At 27.5% G+C, this 27,237-nt stretch overlaps 2 protein-coding genes across 4 annotated transcripts in view; both read left to right on the top strand.

Moving 5' to 3' along the window:
• Positions 1–27,237, top strand: part of LOC100206462 (ubiquitin conjugation factor E4 B) — a 95,074-nt gene that overhangs the window by 18,056 nt on the left and 49,781 nt on the right. For 2 of the 3 annotated variants that reach the window (XM_065799143.1, XM_065799144.1), the window contains exons 3-6: positions 12,455–12,593; positions 17,045–17,176; positions 22,460–22,590; positions 22,871–23,009. In XM_065799143.1, the coding sequence (XP_065655215.1) occupies positions 12,455–12,593; positions 17,045–17,176; positions 22,460–22,590; positions 22,871–23,009 (541 nt within the window). Of the gene's footprint in view, positions 1–5,821; positions 5,905–12,454; positions 12,594–17,044; positions 17,177–22,459; positions 22,591–22,870; positions 23,010–27,237 lie in introns of those variants that run through there. The other variant, XM_065799145.1, reaches the window with a different exon arrangement.
• On the top strand, positions 2,536–4,135 carry LOC100205191 (solute carrier family 35 member F5). Its single transcript, XM_065799146.1, has one exon. The coding sequence runs from the start codon at positions 2,605–2,607 to the stop codon at positions 4,027–4,029; it is 1,425 nt and encodes a 474-aa protein (XP_065655218.1). The 5' UTR covers positions 2,536–2,604; the 3' UTR covers positions 4,030–4,135.

Below are 27,237 nucleotides of genomic sequence, written 5' to 3'. Positions count from 1 at the left end.
TATAGGTATAAACATATATGTTTGGGATTCATTTAGATTCTGGCATATAATATTTTTACATAATTGTATGAACTTTAGTATTTATTTTGTGTATTATTTGTCAAAAGTGAAGATGATGATCAGATGGATGTGTAGCATTACTCTAACAAGATAAGAAAAGAAGTTATAATCTTAGACAGAAATTAGAAATAATGTTGTATTGAGCAACATTTATCGGAGAAAATTAAAATTGTTTGGATATCAGCATGTAGGGAGGTCAAGCTTCAGGAGAAAATGGTGGAGGTCAGGGTTAGAGTTAGGGTTTGGAGAGGTTTACTAATACATATATACTCATAAATACATACATAAATACATACATGCATACATACATACATACACGCATACATTCAGAAATGCTTGCATACATACATATATTTGTGTATAAGTAAGCGATCAGGGTTATAATTTAACCGGGGCCTGAAGCAGGTTTAATAAAAAATAGCCCCAGCTATTGATGTTATTTAGTGTCATGCTCAATGGAAAGACAACCTTCAATATTTCTGGTATATTATAAGTTGTCTTACCTTTTCCAGGGTTACTGACCATCCAACTGTTAATAGCTGTATTTACAGCCTTTAAAAGAACTATAGACAGTTCTATCTGCAACTTGTGGGTGCAATGGGGTGAAAAACTTAACATGATAATTCCATTTGCTGTTGCATAGTTTAGTGCATTCAATGATAAGTGCGAAAAGTGATAGTCAACCAGTAGCAAAACTGGATGCTCCTTTGATGGTCGTGCACTCTTTCTGCTGAGGTTATTGCCCCAACTTGCTTTTGGCCTTTTCTTGAGATCACTTTATCAGGCATTTTTAACTGTAGTTACCCCTGTTTCATCCATGTTTCAAATATCTGCTGGTGTAAATTGGTGACATTGAAAACACACCTGAAGATTATTGAAAAACATTTCAACATTGTATTTGTTAAAACTTATGGCGCGTACAATGCTTGTGGCCTCTGGAGCTCTTATAGACAATGTTGGATTTTTTTGTTGTACATAGCCAGTGTGGAATGAAGGTATTAACGATTTTTCTTCAAGATCTTCTGTAGAGGCTTTTGACAAATAGTGTTGTAGGCTTCTATAGTTGATGTTAAAATCTAGAGACACCTGGGTTATGCTTCTGCCATTTAACTTTACAGCTTTCTCTGCTTCAAGTATTATGCATTTAGCAGCGGTACCTCTACTGGTTTTCTTTTGATAATTGCAAACCATTATTTAAAATGTGAAAAATCAAAAAAAAAAAAAAAAATGTTAGGCAATTTTTTTTAATAAATTTATAAATTCAAGTCCAAGTAAGTATAACTTTATAACTGTCTATAACTATCATTTAATAATGTTTACTTAGGCTTGTTAACCTTAAATATTATGCCTAATTCATTTTAGTGATATTTATTACTTATAATAAGTATTATATGTATTATTAACATTCATTTAAGAGTTTTACAACTATATGATAGTATGGGGGCAGTTTTTTTTATATGACAACTTGCCCCCTTTAAAATTATGACAACTTGCCCCTCATGGAGTAGAGGAAGGTTATTTACCAATGATTTTTTCACTTTTTTTGGATTTTTAGAAAAACTATTCACGCAAATTTCATAAAATCAACTGAGCAGTCATCTTTCAACACCATTTATATAATATAAAAAAATCGCAGCATCAATCCTGCCATAACATTCCGAAATAGCGACTATGACAACTAACTGTTATGATTTTTAGCCCTGCTCTCCCCTATATATATATATATATATATATATATATATATATATATATATATATATATATATATATATATATATATATATATATATATATATATATATATATATATATATATATATATATATATATATATATATATATATATATATATATATATATATATACATACATACATACTAATGCCTAGCCTCTTCTATTTTATGTTAAATTTCTTTATATATATCAACTAAAGTTTTCAATATACTTAGTTTTATGTAAAATAATTACTCCCCAATTTCTTTCCACAATTTATATAGATTAAAAAATAAATATAAATACAATTTAAATAATAATAGGTTAATTTCGCAACAATTTTTTAAAACTTATTTTTGTACAATTTAGTTTTAAAAGATTTTTTGTTGAATGAAATTTCTCTCAAATGAGTCTCTCAAGAAAAAAGCTCAAAGAAATCATTTTGTCTCTTGAAGATATACTTTTATTTTGTTTAAATATTTAAAAATTTGCTCTATCATGTATTTATGTATGTAATGGATTTTTATGAGATTTTGAATGAGAAGACCTGAATGGGCTTCTGAGAGTATTCACATTTTTTTATTTCTTTTTAAATTCTGGTATAATTATTTTATCTTTTAAATTTATCAACTTTTTCAATATTAATATACATATTATTTAATTGCTCAATATGAAATATATTTTGAAATAAGTTTTGTCTTTTTTCTTTTTATTATATTCAATTTGTTTAAGATTTCCTATTTATTTTTTTTGTTTTAGGTTTATTTGATGGAATTTATAATTTTTTTAGTTTTAAAAATTTGATGTGTGGTATTAAAATGAATATAAAAAATGGATAGTTGCAAAAAGTCTCCAATAGTCCATAATAACTTGAAAAGATTTCTATTAGGAATTTTTCTTCTATTGATTGTTGATATTATATGGGTAGCATCAGCTGAATTAAGTGTTTATATTTTTCATAATGAAAACTTTAACAAACCGTTTTTTACAACATATTTTAAAACAGCAATGTTTTCAGTTTACCTATTTGGCTTTTTGTTTATAAAAAGATGGCAAGTTCAAGTATTTTCTGTATGTGCTAATCCAAAAGCAACTAAAAAACTACTTAAAGAAGTAAAACGGTTTTCACAAGGAGATCGAGGTACCCATGGTATCAACACTTCAGAAAACGTATCTTGTACATCTACACCCATTGATGGACATATTACTCCACCGACATTTGAGAACATGACAGAAGATGATTCTAGTGAACTTTCTGGGGAAATTCCAGCTCGAAAAGTTTGTTTTAATAATGTGCGTGAAGTGCGTTCACTTGCACACAAGTACAGTGAAGCACAAGTTCTAGCTCGTATGTCACAAAGTTCTATTAATGAATTGCGCAGCATTCTTGAAGTTTTACATGGAAAACTAAGCCTTATTGAAACCATTAAGTTATCTTTAATGTTTGTTTTTTTATGGATTCTTGGTACTTTGATGTATCAAGAAGCTTTAGCAAAAGAATCTGCAGCAGTAACAAATATTTTATCTTCAACATCTGGTTTGTTTACATTGATATTAGCCTCAATATTTCCAAGCTCTGCTAGTGATAGATTTACTTTATCAAAACTTGTATCTGTGCTCATTAATTTTGGTGGTGTTTTTATTATATGTTGGTTTGATCCTAACAGACCTCCTACTACAATAAACTTTGGAGAAGTATACAGTTTGTTGGGTGCTTTATTTTATGCATGTTATATAGTATTAATTAAAAAAAAAGTAGGTGATAGTGAGAAACTAGACATACCACTCTTCTTTGGCTTCGTTGGATTGTTTGGTGCTATTATTTTTGTACCAGTTTTCGTTGTCCTTCATTTTACTAATTTAGAATCTTTTGAACTTCCATCTAGAAAAAATACTTGGAGTTTTTTAGTATTAAATGCTTTTATTGGAACAGTACTTTCTGAATTATTATGGTTGTGGGGTTGTTTCCTAACAAGTTCATTAATGGCAACACTCTCATTGGGTTTAATCATCCCCCTATCAATAACATATGATTTTTTAGTAAACGGAGTTAAATTTTCTTGGCCATTTTTATTAGGTTCAGTACCGATTTTACTGTCATTTGTTGCACTGACACTACTGACTCATTATAGTGATTGGGATCCTGTCAAAGATTTAGTCTGTTTTTGTTGCTGCTGTTTCCACAAAAAAGAAGAAAATAAACCTTTGTTGGATAATAAAAACATATCTAATGATGGAAGATGTCTTAAAGATTGATTTTTATGTGTTTATTATTTTTTATACAATTTTTTATTTATGATTTTTTTTTTTTTACAATTGACAATTTTTAATATAGATAAATATTTTATGCAGTCCATCTTAACTTATTGGTCATAAAGTTTTTTTAAATTTTTATATAAAAATTATGTTCTTTTTTATTAAATTGATAAAAGTTTTAATAATTAATCCAAAAAAATAAAATAGGTATAAACATATAATTATTATATTTGAAGATATTGATATGTTTTCCTAGGAAATTGTTTACATACATTTTCTGTCTGAGCAGTATTTCATACATCATAATGGTACTCACAGGTGTTTATAGTGAAACAGTGGTCCTCATACTATTATTTATAGTAAAATAGCGGTACCCAGAGGGTGTTCCCAGTGTACTCAGATTTTAATGACAGTGATGCTCCCAGTTTACACATTGGTTTTGATGGTTTATATAGCAAAAAAAAAAAAATGTTTTTACGTCTACAAATAATGCTAAAGAAAACTTTTCTACATTTTTTTAAAAAATTTCTACATTATAGGTATAGTTTAAAATCTATTTATTATAACGCATATTTACCTTTTTATTTAATATGTTTTATCATACTTTAATATTAAAGATACTCTGTTATGATTACTGAGCAGGTTCCTTTTATCAATTCTTATGCTTTAAATAACAGTGTGCAGTTACAAGGTTTTTCAAAAAGTGAGTGTTTATATGTAAATAGTTTTTAAAGCTATGTTACAGTTAAAACTTTTCTTTTGTTATTTTTATTGTATTTTTTTGTAATAAAAACCTATTTATGGTTTTTTAATGGTTTTATTGTAAAAAAAGACTTTGCCGTTTGTTCCGCTTTTGAATTTCTGAGTTAATTTAAGTCTAGTGAGCAGTGAAGGAAAAAATATATTTTAGCATTCAAAGCATTTAAACAATAGAGTGGTTTCAACTTTTGTTCTGAAAATTTAGCAAATAAAAGTTTCACGATCAACAATTAATGAAACTTAATAAACAATTCACCTGGATTTTAATATGTAGCCATGCCTAATAATATTTGAGGTTTGTCTCCTGCTCACTTTCATAAATTCTTGAGGGCATTTTTCCAAATTAAAAAAATATGAAGCCATTTAGTAACAGATTTTTTATATAAATTTTTTACTTTCACAACAAAATGAAAGCATTCATTAAGGCGTTTATAAAATTTTCTGAAATATTTCAATTCATTTCTACTAAATAGTAGAAATGCTATTTATTAAAATCCTTTTTTATTAAATTTTTCAAAAAGTTTTTATATCTTTGTATAATAACCCTGCCATTTATTTAGCGCATAAGAATATTGACATCAATATGCTCATTGTTAAGAATCCAGTTCAGGATTCCATTATTCTAAAAAACATGTTTCTAAAAGACATTATAAATATTATTCAGAAAATTATTTTGAAAATGTCTTTATTAACATTATTAAAATTCTATTATGAATATTGATGCAAAACAGAAAAAAAAAAAAGTTTTTTAAGTTACTAATATTGCAAAGCATTTGCAAGTTTTAAAAATCGTAGTTGTTTAGAGCCAAAAAACTAAATAATCAAAATAACTTTGTATTTACGCTTGTAGGCATCCATGCTGGTTGATTTACTATGCAAGAATTGTTATAGGTTACCACATGCTTCACTTAGAACACCTGTCGATAAAAAGCCATTAATAATCGATGATATTATTTTGATTTTATTATATCTTGTTATATATATATGTAAATTCATATTACATATATATTCATATTTGTTATATATATGTAAATTTTTCATTTCAAGTATAAACATGATGCATAAAAATATTCTAATAATAAATTAAAGAATATGAGTGAACTTACTCCAGATGAAGTAAGTTTGTTTATTAATAATCTACTTTTCATAGCAGTAACTTTTGAGCAAAACTTTAAAACTCAGTGTAAATAGTTTCAACAACATTAAAAAAAAAAAGGTGGAAGAAGCACTTTAGGCAGCATGGACAAAAATTACTCTAACAAATTTTTATGACAATATTCTTATATAACTGCGGGCTGACAACAGGGATTTGAAATTGTGGGAGCACGATCGTCAATTTCTAAAAAGGTCTTCTATATCTTAAAATTTCTTAACAAAAAAATTCCTTTAAAAAAATAAGTGTGCGTGTTTGGGGAGTGGGGGCTAGCCCCCAGCAATATTGGCCTTGAACCCTCTTGCCATGAAAATCCTCTTTAATAACACTACATCTACAGAAAAATTTTCTCAGATATCTTGGCAAACAATAATCTTAGTAAGTTTGAATATGCCGAATTCAAATGTTTGAACCATTTGCCTCTATCAGCCTCAATACTTGTAATATTCACAATCTTAAGTTTTGTATTTCAATGAATTATTACAAAACTTAAGAAATATAATATTTGCACAAAACTTGTGTTTTAAAAGTTAATGCTGCATGAATCATTAGGCATAAACAATGAACATGACTATAGCTACTGAAATCATATATAATATACATTATAAAGTAAACAGAAATTTAATTAGAAAAATGTACAAAGACACGGTAATGGTTTAAATTTCTTGGCTGTGGACTTCAGTTTACATTTATGAGTTGGCAAAATCATCCAACAGTAGTCTGCCAGCATCACTACATTCCACTAAACCTGATTGTATGACTCCATTACAGAAATGTCCTGTTGCAAGCACTATGCCATGTTTGTCTCTGCTTTTGTCTAGGTTTTTTAGAAAGAAGTCTAATGCCAAATTTTTTCATAAACATATTTCAACCAAGATGTTTGTGTTTGAATTTTCATAGACATATTGCAACCAAGATGTTTGTTTGCACAAATGATTTTTTACAACATTTACGTAAGCATAACTTATTTCCAAGGAAATTGGTTACAACTGACTTAAATACCACCCACGCACAATTTTAGTAACATTTGAAATGTTTTGAAAATGTTTATCAGCCAAAAATTTTTTGTTTGTGGACCTTCAAACACACCTTCTTTTACCTTTGCATAACTCAACCCTAGAAACTTGTTGCACAGGTACTGAAATGCATCAGTGTTGCTGTTTCACTTATGTTTGACATACATAAATAACAATCTGATAAGTGATCGGTTTGCTCACACCACATCATAGGAACTTTGAATTCCATGTGATTGTTTCACTTTGCCTTCCTGATCCAACCACTCAAATTGCATGAACACATCAAAAAAACTTTAGTGCTCATGACTTACCTCAATTCACTTTCAAATCAAAGTGCAGTTCATATGCTTTCTTTAGTAATGCTGTGAAAGTCTCTGTGGCTTGTCTGTTATAAAACACACAAAGCAAAATATATTGGATGAGTATGGATCCTCTGGTCACCCTAAATTTTGTGAATTACCAGAATAACTACTCCTTCATTTTTTTTTAAATTGAAACTACAACACATGATACTACTGCATAGTTGTTATAGAGATTTTTCCATGAACTGTCATTTTAAATCCGACACAAATAAATCAGACCAGAAAGAATTTAAAAACTTAAAGAAAAATTTTTCAATTGATTGATTGCCTATCCAACCCAAGTCAAGTTAGGTGCACTTCTTGGATGGTCTACCTATTTAAGCCAGTCGATGTATGAACACGCCAATATAAGAAAAATAATAAATATATATTTTAAAGCAGCATAAAATGGTAAATAACAAAAAAAAAAAAATTAATAATAAAAAACTTTTTAGTCGTTATTGCGGTTGATTGAAAACTGTAAAACTTAATGTATTTCCGCAACTATTTAATTGTTTTAGCATTTAAGCTACTATTAAATGTCACTTAATTGTTGTTGGTTGCTGAAACATTAAAAGTTGGCAATAAAAGAGACTTTTTTTTTACCATTAAAATTTCTTTCATCTATTACTTAAGTCTAAAGTCTCTTACTATGCAAATATATATATATATATATATATATATATATATATATATATATATATATATATATATATATATATATATATATATATATATATATATATATATATATATATATATTAGGGTGTCCCGTTTTCAGGAAGACATTTTATTTTGACTGCTTCTAGTATTTTTCTGCTGCGTATATGTGAGAAAATGAGATCTGTAAAGTTTTAGAGCTCTAACTTTAATTTTGTGACTACAGAAGCCACCTTAAGTTTCAAAAGTCATGTTTTTTGGGTGAAAAAAGCCTATTTTTACAGTACTTGTGTAGTCACAGTTTGAAAGATACAGGCTAATCTTATGTTGAACCATGTACAATTAACCCTCATTAGTTAGAAAAAAATTGGGAGCAGTTTGAATAAAACTGTTAGTTAGATTTGATGTGAGTTCAAAGATAAGCAGTTAACACAATTTACCCATTTTTATGCGGTTTGACGTGGTTGACAAATTCAAACAAAATACTGATCATTATGAAATAGGTCTAAATCGATTTCTGAACCCTTTTCACACCTAATTAGACCAACAAAAATCCAAAATCGGTTAAAAAGTATTAATTATATGTTTAATTTTATTTATAAATTATACTAGACATATTTTAACCACTAATTCTACAACATATTAACATTCTTTTCTTTCTGCCACTCCCTTGGGGTCTTCCTGCCTTTCTTTTCTGGTCCACTACTAGGAGAAGATCTTGCCTCAGCTCTTCATCATGACTTCCATCAACAAAGTCCTGTATAAGCTTAACATTCATTTCTGCAGTATCATTAGTTACAGGAATGTTGGAGATAAAATCCTTGAACTTTGTGCAGCCAGATGATCTTCATCCATTCAAGCTGCTGGCTATCCATTTTTAAGATGTTAAATATCAAATTGGCTTCTGAATCAACAAACTCAGACAACCTGGGCCTCTCTCCTTCTTTGTCAATGAAACTTGATAAATTAACCTTCTTATACATAAATGACAGAGGATCCTTTTCCTTTGAATCATTTATCATCAGGATTCTTTCAGCAATTTCAGTCTTTCTCCACCTGACACTCCAGGATCTAGTAAACTAAATGGGATTAAAGTTAGATGAAGATACCATTTACGGTTTGCAATGCTATCAAGACATTTGGCTGCAATATTAGGTCTGCTCTTTATGTATGACTTTATCTCCCAGATTGCTTCTATGTCATGTCTTGGAGAAATTACAGTCTGAGATGAGGTTAAGAACCACTTTGCATAATACAATGCTACAAACTCAGAGATGGCCTCAACTTCTCTTTTTGTAGAAGCTGTGGAAACAATATCAGTCATTTGGCTCAGAATTTGCAGCTTCATCTAATATATAGCCTGTGCCATAAACCTTGCATGATGCATTGCTCCAGGTTGTTGAACTGTCAGTTGATCAATCTCTGGGGATAAATAGAATTGAATAATTTCTGCTAGCTCCCAATAATCACCTTTGGGTATTTTGTCTTCATCCAACAACTTTGTGACGATTTCTAGGGATACTCTAGCAGCATTGTCAAGTTGTTGATCTACTCCATATTTGAATTTGCAAAGTTTATTTTGATCAATCTAAATAAGAGAAAACTCATCCAACAGTTTCTTGAAGAGTTGATTATCTGGACCTGAGGTTGTCCTGAAGAGCTTTGCAAAAATTTTAATGACACTCATAGACATGATGTCTGCAAGCAAGATGCATAACAGGTCTTCCAAGGTAGATGTTTAACCTGGAATTTACTCCTTTTTCTTTACCTGTATTTGACGCAGTGGTGTCAAATACTAGACCTTTAATGTCTTCTTTTAGTGAGTTTTCTTCTAAAATCTCAATAATCTTCTCAGTCTGACAAGCTCCAGTAGAATCAGTGACAGGAGATACTCCAAGCAAAAAATGTTCTCCTTTACAAGTTACACTCAATGCTAAGTGCTCTCTTTTGAGTTTCTTTCCATCAGTATACTCTTTGGCTAGCTTTCCAACATAATGAAGAATCATGTTTGATCCAGCTTTTGCTCTTCAAGCTTCCCTGGCTTCCTCAGCTGTTTCCTGTATGACCTTTCTACCAATTCTGTGTATATTGGATTTTGACATACCTTTACTGAAAAGTCCACTTGTATCAGCCACCTGCTTTAAAATATCAGATTGAGCTCTGATGCTTTTATGTTTAACCTCCGAAATAAGAACAGTATCTCCTACTATGCCAGCAGATGTAGATAGTTGTGGATCTATCTTTACTCAAGTCTGTAAAATTAGAGTTGTCTGTTTCCTCTGAAGATATTTCTGTTTCACTTGAAGATGAAACCTGCAGCTCAGACTGATAACTCTGGTCATGATCTGCTCCAGATCAGGCAAGTTACTCTTGCCTGTTAAGATCTTTGAGCAGAATAAATGTACCTTTTATCTTTCTTCCCAATGTACATTTTCCTGCAACTTCTTTGATCATTTATGAAAATGATATCTTCTCCTTGTCTACCTGAGATCTTTTATCCCTCTCTAATATTTGTATCACATCACTGGGCATAACATAAAAAAGAACAGGCAAAATATTGTCTTTGAAAATTATTCTCTTTTCTACTTCTTTAGTGTTTTGCCTTTTTTGAAGAGAAATCAATTTTTTGTACTTGGCTAGCAATTCACTCATTTTCTTCTGTACTTTGTCCACTCTGGATGTTGGAATTTCAGCTTTTTCATAAATAGCAGTGACCCTTTTAACCAAACACTGACAATTTTCCTCACAAATGAGCTTGAAATCATCGGAGAATCCACAGCAGAGAAGAGTGTTATCTTTGATCTTAGGATTTTCAGACTTTAAAAAATAATAATGCTCCAAAATGTCTTTGTTAGAAGGGAATTGATTGTCATTTAACTTGTTGCTTATATTCTTAAGAAGAAATATTTCTTTTTTTTTCTGGTTTTAGCCATTCTGTTCAATTAAGTTTACTTTCTGCACTTGAGTCAAATAACAACTATAATAGACAGAAGTTAATAAAAGTGTCCTATCACTTACAGAATTATAAAGTGTTCTTTCACTTAAAAAGATAAGGTTTCTCAAAGTTCCAATAATAGTGTTCTATCACTACTTTGAAGAACTTTTGGTAGTCCTTCAGTTAAGCAGCATAAAATAAAATTATTATTTTGCTTTTAAAATGTTTTAGACGTTTTTGAGACAATGCAAGAAAGCAAAATAATAATTTTATTTTTGCCGCTTAACTGAAGGATTACCATTGCAACTAACCCCCAGGCCCCACCCCTTGCTGAGAAAATACATTGTTTCAAATAACCCCCCTTCCTCGCTCCCCAAACTCCCAGGTCAGAATTTGCTCACCACATTTAGATTATAGTATTCCCCACCCCTTCCTTCTCCCTATTTTATATAGCACGCAATATTATAGGCATTTTTACATGTTTCAAATCTTGTCACTTCAGGAATGAATATTTTGTAAAAATATACATAACTTTAACATTTTTCAACTGATTTTGGATTTTTGTTGGTCTAATTAGGTGTGAAAAGGGTTCAGAAATCGATTTAGACCCATTTCATAATGATTAGATCAGTATTTTGTTTGATTTTCTCAACCACGTCAAACCGCATAAAAATGGGTAAATTGTGTCAACTGCGTATCTTTGAACTCACTTCAAATCTAACTTACAGTTTTATTCAAACTGCTCCCAATTTTTTTCTAACTAATGAGGGTTAATTGTACATGGTTCAACATAAGATTAGCCTGTATCTTTCAAACTGTGACTACACAAGCACTGTAAAAATAGGCTTTTTTCACCCAAAAATCATGACTTTTGAAACTTAAGGTGGCTTCTGTAGTCACAAAATTAAAGTTAGAGCTCTAAAACTTTACAGATCTCATTTTCTCACATATACGCAGCAGAAAAATACTAGAAGCAGTCTAAATAAAATGTGACCCTGAAAACGGGACACCCTAATATATATATATATATATATATATATATATATATATATATATATATATATATATATATATATATATATATATATATATATATATATATTTTTTTTTTCCTGTCAGTTGGTTGTAGTCCTATTTGAGAAAAATAAAAACATTTATTCAACACTATCTCTAAATACAATAATATCAACAATAATTTTATCTGATATTGCAAAATAGTTTTCAGATATGAAATCAGTATAAAATACTGCTTAAGAAACACTTAATGAATTTTAAAATATCTACAGCTTGTTTTCCAGTGTAATAAAATATAGATACATATACATATAGATATTTCTTAATTAGTTATTAAAGTTCATCAAAAACTGTAACTGTACTTTGCCACATTTTAGACCAGACTTTTTAAATGAAAATGAAAAACATATGTCATGTTACACTAAAGAAATTTTTACACGACACAACTCACAAGACACTTGAGCCCAAATTGTTTAGTAATTTTTTTTTGATAATTTTTTTCTTTAAAATTTTTTTCTTGCGATTGTTGATTGCATGTATTGTTTAGATAAGGCAGCGTCGCCTGGCTAGACTGGGTGCTGGAAATGCATCACAAGCCACCCCACAAAGAGATCCATCACGAAATGTTACATTAAGTTTTCTATCTGGTCATAATACAGAAAGTCCAGCATCTAATGTGATATACAGTAAGTTATGATATTTTAATGGTCATGGGATGTCCAAGGAAAAAGTAGTTTTAAATTAACAATAAAGGGACATATCTAGGAATTTCCTAACATTTAACATTCCTAAAATTTATGTTACATTGTAACATAATTAGGGTTGCCAGATACACAAGTGCCCAGAAGAACATAGAAAAGCTAGCGGAGGATAAGTGAGTACATACTGAATATAATATTAGAAGTGTCCCAAGTTAAATCCACAATCTATATCCATAATGATCTTTTTTAAATCATTTTACTTGAAGCAGTAATTTATTTTTTGTTTAAAAAGTATAGTAAATCCTTGAGTAAAAGCAACTCTCTGGTAGCTTCCATAAATTGATGTAACTATGCTTTGCAAGGTATCCACCAAAACAGAATAATCAACAAATTATAGTATGCAGGAATACCATATAGAAATAACATATAACAGTAAATGAAAATGTACTGGCCAAGTTGCCAGTATTACAAACTACTTTTTAATAATAATAAAAATCTTAAGTATATAAAACCCTATATAAAATTGGTGCAAAACAATAAACATCAAAACCATTTTTAAAAATATCTTTAACATGTTTTTTTTTGCAAGCTACACATCGATTTAATAAGATTGTTGCAAACAATAAAGATTTTCTTCAAGTTACCTTTGTAAATAAAATCTTTCAATAAAAAAAAAATTTTTAGTGTTACAATATTACAATACAATGTTGCAGTGCCCTAATAAATAAATCTCACATCAGCCAACTTTGCACAGAAGATTCTAATTAGCAATCACATATTTATAAAACTGGTCATAGGTAAGTATCTTTAAGTTATTCTTTGTGATAATTTACAGAATCAACTAAAAGTCTTTTGCTTTCCTTTGTCCATTAGGTATCAATAAAAGAGAACACTTTTTCAATATTTCCATTGTTTACTTGAATACAGAAAAAATAGTTTACAAGTTTTATCTCTGAGAAGCAACTTGTATTTGGACAAGTTCTTAAAAGTAAACTTGGTTGTTCATGCATGGGTCTTCCAAATAACTCAAAAATGATTTAAAATTACATAATTGATCAAACAGTTGCATATCTTTACAATAATGCTTTTTGTGTTCAGGTATAAAAAGCATGCCAGAAGATCATCAAATGTCTTTTATTTACATACATCCAACCTAAGCACTGAAATTTATCTGTCTTTTATTTTATTTAAATATATTGAAAGCACTGACAACCATCAAATAGTTTCAACCACTTTTCTAAATAATGAATGCATTCTTCATACACCCCTGTCACCTTCATACACCCCTGTCATAAAATAACTAAAATCTTCCACTTTTCTTATTTTTTCACTTTCTCCAAGTTTTTTTATCTCTGATTTTCAACAAAAGTAATTTCTTATTTATTATGCCTTTTAAAATTCCGAAGGTTGAGTGAAGAAGACTCATAACCTCTTACACTATTGTTTCTTTCCTTTGAATTGTTGAATATTGACCTAAAAGCTAAAAGCATGCAAAAACCAAAGGTGAAAAAAACTTATGAAAAATTCTGTAAAAATGTTTCTAGTATAACAAGTGATTTATTTATGAAAAGCATTTTCAAATCAACTCCATTTAAGGAATCAGCAAAGGATATTTGTGTAAGAGTGGCAAAACAATAAGTGCAGCTAATAATTTGATTAGAGAGAGGACATTAGTAGGAAAAAAAATTGCCAAAGACACTGTGCAGAAGATGATGTCATCGACTAGTGTATATGTTTGCTTATTTATTTTAAGTAATGATAAATATTAAAGTAAAAAGCGTTTTTATAATCTTCAAATTCCTTAGTTTAAAATAAATATTGAAATTTTTGCATTAGTTTAATTATTTTAGTTTTTTAATTTTTTATCGTTCCACATTTAACAGTCGCATTCTTTATTTTTCATTTAATTAATAGTTACATAGTATCATAGCTACATAGTATCATAGTTACATAGTATCATAGTTACATAGTTTAATAACACTGCATTGCAAAAAGTTTTACAACAGTTTTGAATATTTTTAAACTATTAACAAAATTATAAAAAATTGCATATATAGAAAAAAGGAGTGGTGAGCATAGTTTCAGGTAAGGTTTATTAAAGTTTTTATTTAGTATATAATTTAATAATGACATCAATTAAATTTAATGGTTTGTTTTTGAATTAAATAACTAAAAAATAAACATTAAGCATTGTTTATGTAGTTGCTAACATATAGACACAAAAGATGCAAATAAGTATTGCAAAGAAGGTGAAACATGTTAGACATCTGAATGTCAATTATATGAGGCCCCTTTATCTTCTTAAATCTTCTATTTCATTTTTACATCAGAATTAACTTCCACCTAATGGGTTACATCTGGAATTACTGTGGGTTTAAAAACTATATTATTAGAGAGGATAAAGTATTATCAAAATTTGTGAAAATTCACAAAAAATGTGTACCAATGACCAAAGTAAAGTTGCTTGTTTGGAAAAAGGACACTAAAAAAGTTAGTTAAAAAATTTTATTTAATTTATGAAGACTCTTTTAGAAATTAGAAAACCCGATATTAAAGAGTTGCAACTACACAAAATCTGACATTTAGTCACACACAAAAAAAAGATTAAAGAGCTTCAAAATATGTCAAAAACAAAAAGAGTAAAGAGGAAGATTTAACATTTTTGGAAGATCAAAAAATGCTGCAAAACAGTTTATAAGCGGGTATATAGATGAAGAACTTGAAGCAAAGGCTGAACGCAGAGAGATACCATAGGTATACAGATTATAAGAAACAAATGTCAATAAAGGCCAATGGAGATGCCATAAAGATGAGAACTACAATTAATTAGATTTTGAAGATTTAAAATTCTTCAAATAAAAACCCTGATAGAAATTATTCATATGAGATAAAATTAATATCTGAATACAGATTTCAGACATCTTACGGATGTCCAGATTTCTTTAAGACGTCTGGCGAATGTCCGTCGGACGACGCATTCCCACTGGAGTAGATCTTTCAAATCTGGCATTGATGATGGCAGGTAAAACAAATTATAATTCTGTATGGTGATTGGAGTCATGCTTTAGAAGGCTTATTTTATCTGTTGGCTTCCTTCATAAAGTGCTTTTTATAAGCCTGTTCTTGTCATTATATAATAAAAAATTTAAAAATATAACTAAAAAATAAGATTCATTAAAAGTAAATTTAATAGTCATTTGGATGATATTTATGAAGTCATTTGCTCCTTGAAACACTTCCATGGATCCACACAAAAAAAATGTTATCAATATATTGCCTGTAAAAATTATAAAATTTGGGAACTGGGTTCTAATTTTATTATCTAATGTGTGTATAATACTACTACTAGTTAAGCAACACGGAAAAACACAGTTTAAAACACAGAAAAACACAGTTTTATTTAAAAGCAACTTTAGATTAACACTTTAAAACAATTATTAAATTTTGTAAAAACTGTATTATTAAAGTGAATTTTAGCTAATTAATTATTAGTATTTAATATTGATATTAATATAAAGAAGAAAAAAAAAAGAATTGAAATCAGAAAATAACTTTTTTAACCTTTGTTGCCTATCTTTTATTGCTGCACATCATTACATTTTGGATGCATATAACATTCCTTTAATCTTTGATGATGCAGTGAAGAGTGTCATTAAAGAATAAAATAAAGGTGCTATTTATAATTGTTTTTTTCTATGTTATTTATCTCCCCAAAGCCGAGAAAGCCACTGCATTGGAGGAGGCTACTTTATTGTGGTTACCCTCTCTTAACTCAAACACAAACCTTGACAAACAAAGTTGCTGCACGGAGAAAAAGGTTAAGCATGAGGCTACCAGGGGCCTGGTGGGAATAGAACTCTGAACTTCTTGCTTATGAAGTGATCTCTTTTTTTTTATACTTTGTCATTTTATATGTTTCAATAAACTTTACAAAAGATTTGTCAAAGTGTAAACATTCTTCTATTGGTAAATTTCCTATATTATATATTATGATATTTATTTTTAACAAAGAATGAAAATATTACTTTATCAACAACCATGTTGATAAATATTTTGCTAATTTAATGCTCTAAAATTTAAGAATGATGATGCTTTCTTTTTCTTTTTCATAGTTAGAAACTGCTTTGTTGTCATATCACTTAGCATTATTTTTTTATTTTTTTTATTTCCTCAACATCTTCGCTTCAAGGCTGAAAGTAACCACTAAACTTTTAAGATATTTTAAAACAAAAACTAAATTTGTAAAGAATATTTATGATGACAGGTTGTATTTTCTTTTCTTCAGTATCTCAATTAAAGTTATTGTTATGCTTCTTTTTTTTATACTTGTTTATATTTTTGAAATGGAAATTTAAAATTTATTTAAATTTTAATTTTTAATATTTATTTTTATTTTTTTCTTTACCGCTAAAAATAATGTTATTGGTTATAACTAGGTGCTGGAAATACACCACAATGTATACCTAGTAGCTCTAATCAATTATTGGGTGTTATCCCATTAAACTTATCTTCTCCTACTACTAGCTATCTAGAAAGTATAAGTCCAGCTTCAAATGCAGCATTATATGGTGAGTTTAAACTTTTTAAGATTACAATAATATCCAATAACTTTTTTTTAAAGTTAATTAATGTTTATATAAAAATATTATATTTAATAGTAATTAAAAATGTTTTTAAATCAACATCTTTAATTACTTTTTTTTTTATCATAATTTTAGATGTGTTTTAATGGTTTACTACGTATTTACAATATAAAATAATTTGTCAATTTTAATGACTTAAAATCTTGCAAAATACTTGCAAAATGTTCTATTGGTGTCTTTCAGGGTTCAGTATTAGGACCACTGCTTTTCCTTTTTTTATATTAATGACCTTAGTACATCTATCAAGTTTTCTACTGTTTACCTTTTGCTGATGATACTAATCTAATGACTAATTAACAAATCTCTAAAAATTAACAAATACATTACCCATGATCTTTCCAATTCTCACAACACCGATTGCCAACTCTCAGGAAACCAGGAAAAAAGTTTGAGATATCAAGAGTTAACTGTACCTTTTAAATTTTTTTGTTCAAATTTTAAAAACTATATTATTGGAGTAAACTTTGCACTATATAAGACTTCGAAGAAAAGATAATAAAAGTGCACCAAACAATGTTGTCCAACTAAAAAACAAAAAGTGGGGATTTTACATGTCATGTAAATGTTTTAGCAACTTAAATAACTAGCTTTAGCACTTACCTAAATGCTTAAGCAAAAACATGAAAATTTATTAATTTATGCATTTCCCAACAAAGTAAATATTGAAGAATAGAAAAAAAAAATTACAATTTCAAATATTTATTTAGTCATAAACTGAAAAAAAAAAGTATTTTAACAAGGTAAAATCTTATTGAAGCAGTTTTATTTTTCAAATTTAATTTATTGCCTAAAAAAGTCTTTATTTGTGTATATTTCACTAGATTCTGTAAAAGCTTTAATACCTTGACATCTTTAGTTTTAGCTTTCCATCTATAATTTTAATATGAAAGTTTTATTGGTACAAGCTTCTTGTACAGAAAGACTTCTTTTTGAAAAAGAGCACTTTACTTCAATCATTTTGTAGCTGTCTTAATTAATACACAACTCATCAGGGCTACAACCAGCCGTGTCATGGCCATGCTGTTTAGGATTTATAACAAAATCACATTTTAGTATTTAGTATTGCAGTTAACTTTTTCTTTAAACTTTTTATAAGCAGTATCTTCATTTTCAATACTCTACTGACAAGCTTGTGATCATAAACTACTATCACAGTTTCTTTTAGGTATTTTTAACAATGAAATTAGGGAAGTATTATTCTTACAGTTTATAACAGTACCAAAATTCCATGCGGTGAGTTTTTTCATTTCGTTCTTCAAACCATTGTTGTTTTTTGTATTGATCTTTAGTTTCTGATTTAATTTAAATTACTTTTTCAACGTTGGTTAATAAGAGATAAGTTAGCAGACTAATTTTCCTCAGTCAAATTAGTTTTAATTAAATGACCCAGACAATTATTATTGACCATCAGTCATATTAGTTTCCAGGTCCAGTAGAAATTATTCCATTATAACTAAGATTAAATTTTCGAACATTTTTTGATTCTCTTGTGAATAGATGTTTCACAAAAATGATTTTGGTCAAATTTATTTTCAATAATTAACACAGCCAATGTCATTTGGTTTAACTCTAATTTATTTTACATAGTTCACTTTGAATAGCCGGTACCAGCTATGTTTAGCAGCTCTTCTTTTAAAATACCATCTGATACTGTCTCAGATACTATATAAGTAAATATATGTTGGTGTGTTATCAGAGTGTCTTTTGACCATTAAGTTACATCTTTAGAGATTATTTTATCACTATTTAATTCCTCGTTTTTAATTAGACAATATGTTGCATTTAGTGGAACCTTGCTAGAGCTTTTAAAAAGGCTAGAACCAGCAGGAATTTTTTGGAATATTTATAGAGTTAATTATATATTCTATTACTTATATATATTTGTAAAATATACTTCAAACAACTTCTCTAATGAAGTTCAACTACACTGAAATATTTGTTTGTATTACAATGCAGTTATTCTCCTTTGGAGATAAAAAGATTTGTAAAATATTTTGTAGGAAATATAATTAATTATAAGAGAGAAAACTATTATCTAAGAGCAAGCCACAATTTATATAAAAAATTAAAAAAGCTATAAAACTTGAAATTTTTGATTTTTTCTGTACTTACAAACACCATAATACATTGCGTGAAATAGTAATAAGGGAAAAGGCAAATTTAGTTCAATGGCTTTGTTCCAACAAATTTTCTTTTAATTTTAATAAACTGAACTCATTATTTTTTAATCTAATCAAAGAAAAGTCTATAAACACATGAGCTTTAGATAAAGTAGACAGAAAATCAACCCTGTTATTTAATTAAATATCTTGGTATCAAAATCAATATTTTCATTTTACTACCATTATGTTAATCTTGATACACATTTGAACATATACTGTGCTATTTTTGCCTGTAAGATATGCATGTTATAGTATGGGGACAATACCATTAACAAACCCTTCTTAGATTATACCTTCTCCAAAACAAGGCTTCAAAGATAATTTATTTTCAGAATCATAATTTCAATCGTAAAGTGCCTTACCTAACTTCTAAAATGTTAAAACTATTTTACTATATTAAATTTTTAAATTGACAATTTGTCTGGAACCATCAACACAAAAGCTTAAATATTACCTTTTTTGCCATAAGTGCAAACACTCTTTATTCTCTTCTATCCAATAGTATTTTAAACCTCACTGTCTCTAAAAACCGCTATAATAAAACCCATAATATTTATACATAAGACATAAATATATAATATACCAAAGCATTAAAACAAGACTTAAAACAACCTTTCTTTTTCAATCTTTAAAACTAGTTTATTTTATTTTTTATTAAAAAGATAGAGTTTGTTAAATTAAAAAAATATGATTTGTTGTTAATATTTTATTTATAATATTATTGTTTGTTGTTAATATTATTGGTTTTTTATTTTTTTGTTTCAATTCACCTCCCTAAGGCCCTGAAGGCCACTACAGTATAAGAGGCTACTTTTTGTTGTGTTACAATCCTCTCTCAACTCAAAAATACAAACTTTGACAAACAAGGCTGCTGTGTGGAGAAACAAGTTAAATGTGGTTCTACCAAGGACCTCGTGGGGATCAAATTCGTAACTTCTAGCATATGAGGCAAGTGCTCTACCACTACACCACTACTGCATTATTATTATTACTGTTGTTAATTAACAATATTACCATTATTATGATTATTTACTTTATTATTATTATTATTATTATTACTAATGTATTCCTATAATATTTTAATACTGTATTTAATGCGGCTTCGGCTGCAGCTGCTGTTACTCATTTGTGCATGTTTGCACCGATTTTGCACAATTGCACAGAACTTGAGTCAATAAAAAGAAAGAGTCTTGACACTTTTTGTATAAGAAAATGTGAACAAAAGTGTATGCAAATATCTTATTTATGTAAACTTAAAGTTATGTAATGTTAAAACATAACTTTTTTGAGTTTTACTTTTACTTTAAAGTTGCATAGCGACAACATTACCTTAATTTTAATTTATAGCATTTATTTGCCGTTTTATAAAGTCTTTTGTTTATTAAATAGTGTTAAAACTTTCATCAAACAATGTCTTAGGTGGTTAGCTTGCTTATTCAGAAGTGAAATGTTTCCACTTTTTTTTTAATTTTTTTAGATTTTTTAAAATACAAAATAAAACAATTTTGAAATTCTATAGATATTTTTATGTTTTATTTTTATTTAAAAATTGTATCTCTTTATTTTCTCCTTTATTTTAATTTATAGCATTTATTTGACGTTTTTTAAGATTATTCCGTCTTTTGTTTATCAAATAGTGTTAAAAACTGGTAGATTAGTTTACCTTAAGTGATTAGCTTGCTGCGCTTCTAAAGTACAATGTGAGGGTTCAAATCCTGTTTCTTGTGCATTAATTTTTTTTTTTCAAATCTTTTCCGATTTTGCAAAATACAAAATAAAACATTTTAAAAATTGTGTTGATGTTATTTACATAACATATATTATATACTAGACATTATATACTAGAAAAAGACATTATATACTAGACATTATATACTAGAAAAAACGAAAGGGAGAGAGTTGGTAAAAAGGTTTAAAATTTCAATAAACATCAAAACATTGGTAGAAATATTTTGCGCATATGACACGATAGAGATGCATATGACACGATAGAGATGAAGTTATTAATAAGCTTAAGTTAATATTTAAGTAATTAGTTAAGATTGCGCGTTTAACACATATTAAAGTGACGACTTTTTTTCTTATAGGAAAAAAGAATTTACTTTCAAACTTTTATTTTCTTAAAAATTAATTAATCGGGCAAAGGTTCTAATAAGCTGTGGATGGTTTAAAAAAAATAATAATACAAACTTAATAGAAACTTATTAAAGAAAAAATTAATAAGTTTGTGCTCATTTTTTTATAGAAATTTAAAATTTTAGAATAAGAAGTTATAAAGTATTGAACATTAATCATTGACTCAAAACAAAGATTTGACAGATTTTTATTTTCTTTTGCTTTGTTGGGTTGGTAAAAATAGCATGTCTGGAGGTTAATGTTGAAGTTTTAGTGCTGGGTTTTTGAGTATAAATAATAAAAGTATCAGGGTAAGCAAAATTATATTAAAAAAATTAGGGAATTTTATTCTAGAATTATAGTGGCAACCCTGTATTATTATTATAATCGTTATAAAATATTAAGATTATTATTAAATTGTAGTTGTAATTAATATTATATTATTTTTATTACAACCATTATATTATATTTGATCACAATCAGGTTGTGACAGTAAATATTTTTTTTTTTAAAGTTGTTTTAATTGGCATCATATATATATATATATATATATATATATATATATATATATATATATATATATATATATATATATATATATATATATATATATATATATATATATATATATATATATATATATACATATATATATATATATATGTATATATATATATATATATATTTATTTATATATATATTTATATATACTATATATATATATATATATATATATATATATATATATATATATATATATATATATATATATATATATATATATAATATATATATGTATATATATATATATATATATATATATATATATATATATATATATATATATATATATATATATACATAAAATATTTATAAACTTGTCTCACTAATGCATTAATTTACATATCTTTAAAAGAATTTAAAATTTTAGGTTCACAACCAATGGATATTGATGACAAATCAATTATCCAGTCTGTTGAAAAAAATAACAAAAGACCATGTATTAAAAGCACACCTCCTCGTGATGGAAAGTTATTTCGAGTTAGTCCCAAAGAAGCAGAGGTTATTCTTTTCTTGTTTATCCTTATTTTAAAGCAAATTTTATCTGGCAGTTATTTAAAAGTTTTTTGCTTTTATACAGTTTTTTGCAATGTGGTTATCAGATTATTACATATTTAAAAATTGTAATTTAATATATAAACCATAGTATTAGTAATGAATTTTTTCATTTCTTATTTTCCATTTTAAAATTTAGTTCAACATTAAATTCTTATATTTTTTAAAGACAATGAATGCTAAATAATGATTTAGATTTTTTTATTTAGTTGAATAATTTTTTTAGGTAGTTTCTGAACTCAACAACACCTCAACCCTTTTGACATGTTTAGAAGAAATTTTTCATGTGAATTTTAGAGCGAGTGACAAGAATCAGTATACATTTATTGAGGAAGTTTCTAACCAGATATATGATGGCAATCAGGGTAATAATGACAATCAACATAATTTTTCAAAATTAGTGTTATCAGTTTTATATTTGTTGTTATAAGTAAAATAATATTTTTTTAAATATTCAGAATTTTATCAAATATTACAAAAATAAGGTATAAAAATTATGTGCTTTCCATCTATGATATTTAAAATATATCCTTTCCTTTTATGACATTTAAAATATAGCATAGCATTATTTTTGATTCAAAATTTAATAGTGCTTAAAATGAGCATGTTTTACTTTGCTATTAATATTTAGAATGCTTAAAAAAAAAAATTTATCAAGAGTTTAGGATTACTATAAAATGACTTAAAAAATGCCAAAAACTAAAAAATTACTTGGAAAGTCCTAGTAACACTGATCATTAAAAAGTTATATAAACTTTATATATTTCTAGTTGTTTCCATAGTAACTATTCAATTCTTTATAATACTATTATTATTTAAGTAAATGCGAGTGTCCTGTTGCTCATGATGCCCCATGAGTGGCAGGGCACAATTATTATGCGTCTTTTTAAAGATTTTTTTTTTAAGAATTTTTTCAAAATAATTTTTATCTAATGTTAAGACTTTTTAATTTTTTACAAAAAAGAAAATTTGACTAGACCACAGTCTAGACAAACTTCAATTAATATTTCCTATATTCATCTTTTATGTTTTTTAATTGAAAAAGTAAAATTGCACTTAAGATTCACTGTTTACCTGTAAAAATAAATGTTGCTAAAAATAAATATTTTAGTGTATTTTTTAACTGAAAATAGTTCATACAAAGAAAGCTAACTGTGTTATTTCTAATTTGGTAATTGTGGAGTAACTTTATTACCTTAGGTCTGGGACAGGATGATCATAAAAAAAAAGTATTCAATACACATGTCATGATTTATTTTTCACTACATTTGAACCTAATTATTAAAATTTCTTCAAGTTACTATATTCCAGAATATACAAGAGTTCACCATGGGTGAAGTCTTGTATATTTTTAGAGCAAAGCGTTAAACTAATTTTAATGAGTTTGGCGCTGTGCTCTCATATGTAAAAATCGGGACAATGGTCACCCTAGTTATAGAGTAAGAAAATGTTTAACAGACTTGAAAAGTTGAAGGTTGTATGAGTAAGAAAAACATAAAGATTTGAGAGAGTTCCAAAGGGTTGAAGTGTGGGGAAAAAACTAGGCAAATAGAAGTTTTAAGAGCATACAGGGACAAATGCAGTAAAAGAATGAGACTTAGCTGAATGACAAGTCAAGTGAGAATGAGTTTTAGTTGATGGAACTAGAGTTGATAGCTCCTTTTAGCATTGACCATGATCTTATTTGTAGAAAAGAGAAAGAGATGTAACTTTACGATAATGAGAAAGAGGCTCAAGTTTAGCAGATAGAACGGGTCCAACTATGTTTACAATGCATTTTTGGACCTTGTCTAGAAGAGTAAGAGCATTATTAGAAGAACCAGCCGAAATATGACAACTTTATTCCATACAGGGATAAATAAGAGATATGTAGAGGGCGAGAATGGAATCAGATAAGCAAAAATGACGAGCACAATAAGGAGAAGCAACCTTAGCAGATGCTAATTTAGCAATCGATTGTATATATGGTTTTCATCAAAGATCAGTAGTAAACAATAAACCAAGAAGATATAAAGAAGAGGACTCATTGAGAAGGTTGCGATTTTGCTCAAATGTGGTGTTTTGTAGTAATGTACCATGAGGTGAGTAAAATGATATTAAAACATTGATCTATTGAACCTATGTATAATTGGTATAAAAACCTATGTTTTAGTACGTCAAACAGCAAAAATAAAAAATAAAATCATTTTAAAACTGTGATCATCATGCTTACTCATGGGAAACATTAAATCATGGAGAGAACATTTAGGTTAAATACTGTTTTAATATTTTAAATGGTTGACTTTTTATTTTTATATTTATGTAATTTTTTAAGCTTGACATTTTATTTTGATATATTTAAATCCCATTTGTTCTTTATATCCCGTTTAATTCAATAGTTAATCATTTATTTACCAAATTGTGTATTTCTTATAGCATCAGGCTAACTTTTTTTCTGAAATCCATGTCTACAATAATCTTTAATCAATACCAAACACTAAATCAATTTATTTTGATTTAGTGTTTGGTATTGATTAAGGAAAAAGCAAAAGTGTTAGAAATTTCCTCTTTGTTTAAAAAATATATATTTCCAACAAAGCTGCAAGCAACCATTATTTAAGTTGGAATTTAGTAAGAAGTAGATTGTTTAGGAGTAAAAATACTTAACAAAAGACTTCAGAATTATTTCAGTCAGGAACATATGAAGATGGAAATTAAATAAAAGTTTTTTAAGCATGAAGGCAAAGTTTTAAGTATTATTTTGCTGAATGACGAATAGCTTATGATTGAATTTTGGTATGTAGAACAAAAGATGAAAGATAGTTTAACAAATATAGTTATTGTTTGAAGATTACCTTCAGAAAATTTTTGTTATAAATATTTTTTTTCCAAAAAAATATTTATAACAAAAAAAAAAAAGATTTTGTGTACCAAGTATACTGTGCTGAGATTTCAAAATATTTATACAGGGAGAATTAACAAGTAAAATTACCAAGAGACTTTGAAAAATAAGTTTTAATGTTAGATCGTTTTTTAGGTCTAAAAAAAGGTGTGAAAATTTGATTTTCCAACTGGATGGTGCAATGGCATATTGCCATATCTTTGAAAGAGTGGTTTTGAAGGCAACATATTACTCTTCTACCCTGACCAGCATGATCACCAGATCTGAACTTTATTAAAAAAATTTGGTCATGGATGGACAGGAAATTATCACAAGAGAATGTGGAAAGTGTCGAGCAAATGAAATTTGCGCTGGAAAAAATTTGGAACAAAGTTCAAAAGAATTATGTGAGTATCTGAATGAATCTATACCAAACTGTATTCAAACCAGCGTAAAAGTACTTGGTGGTCACAGGCTTTCACAGGAAGGTGTGCATTTGCACTTACCTAGCCTTACTTAGACTTGACTAAAAAAAACTTTATTTTAAAAAAGAAAAGAAATCTTAACGAAAGAGAAAATAAAAAAACTTCAAAGTAAAACTAAAAAAACTAAACTTAAACAAAAAGACAAAAAACAAATATGTAACTCAACTAAAATAACCCTTAAAACAAACTAAAACGCCAAGTTTATTTAAATCATGTATTTAATTACCTTTGAAATAATAAACTTTGAATCTTTTATCTGTACTAACGTTTATATAATATTATGGGAAACCCTTAAAATAAAGGAATAATTTACTTTAATAAAATACGTAATTGTATAAATAAATAAAATATGTATATAATATTCATTAATAAAATATGTATATAATACTTTATATAAGAAATCATTAGCATTGTTTGGATTCTTTACTGAAAAGTGTTTTAATAATATAAAAGCAGTAAAAATCAAACTTATTTAGTTGTAGTGTCAAAAACATTTTTCATTGTTTATTCAACTAATTTTTTTTTTAACTTTTAAAATGTATTAACTTTAATGATCCTTATATTAAGTTCATTGAAGAGACTTTCACTGTCTAAGAAAATGGTTGTTTATAAAAACTAAGCGTTTTTTTTTTTTTTTTTTTGTAACGTTTATTATAAGAAATGCACATTTAAATAATTTATATAAGTTAAAAAAATTGTATACAACTTTCAATGATACTTTAAACAAAAATCATTATCAGTAAATTGTTGCTTCATTTAAATCCATTTCACTAATGTAAAATCATAATAAAAATTATGATGTCATTTGTTTCTCTAAGATATAATTTAAAATCTTTTTCATTCAGCGCATTTTTGAAGTGTTTTTTGAAAAAGCCAAAATTGAATCGCCAAAGCAAATATTATTTGCCTGGTCATAAATGGTGTGCGATTGCACGCCTTCCTGTGATAGCCTGTGGTCATGCAAAATACCAAATCAAAGCCTGACCTTTTATTATAAAACTATTATACTTTCTAAATAACTTTTATTAAATGAATATTATCCTTACAATATTACAATACAACATACTGAGTTGGAATTTGTACTTATGAAAAGAAAATAAGAAATTAAATAAAAAGCTGACGGTGTAACATCAAAACAAATGTCATTTTTAAATTTTGTGGCTAAAAGTACATAAACAAACTTTGAAAAATTTGTGGACAAGACTTTTGTTACAATTTTTTTATGAGAGTTATGCAACAGAAAAATTA

The sequence above is a fragment of the Hydra vulgaris genome, chromosome 06, assembly GCF_038396675.1.
Source record: "Hydra vulgaris chromosome 06, alternate assembly HydraT2T_AEP".
Classification (NCBI taxonomy): domain Eukaryota; kingdom Metazoa; phylum Cnidaria; class Hydrozoa; order Anthoathecata; family Hydridae; genus Hydra; species Hydra vulgaris.
This window is presented reverse-complemented; position numbering and strand designations above follow the sequence as displayed.

Bases quoted from the DNA above. Each gene is read 5' to 3' on its own strand.
- LOC100205191 (XM_065799146.1), top strand. From the start codon at position 2,605: ATGGATAGTTGCAAAAAGTCTCCAATAGTCCATAATAACTTGAAAAGA.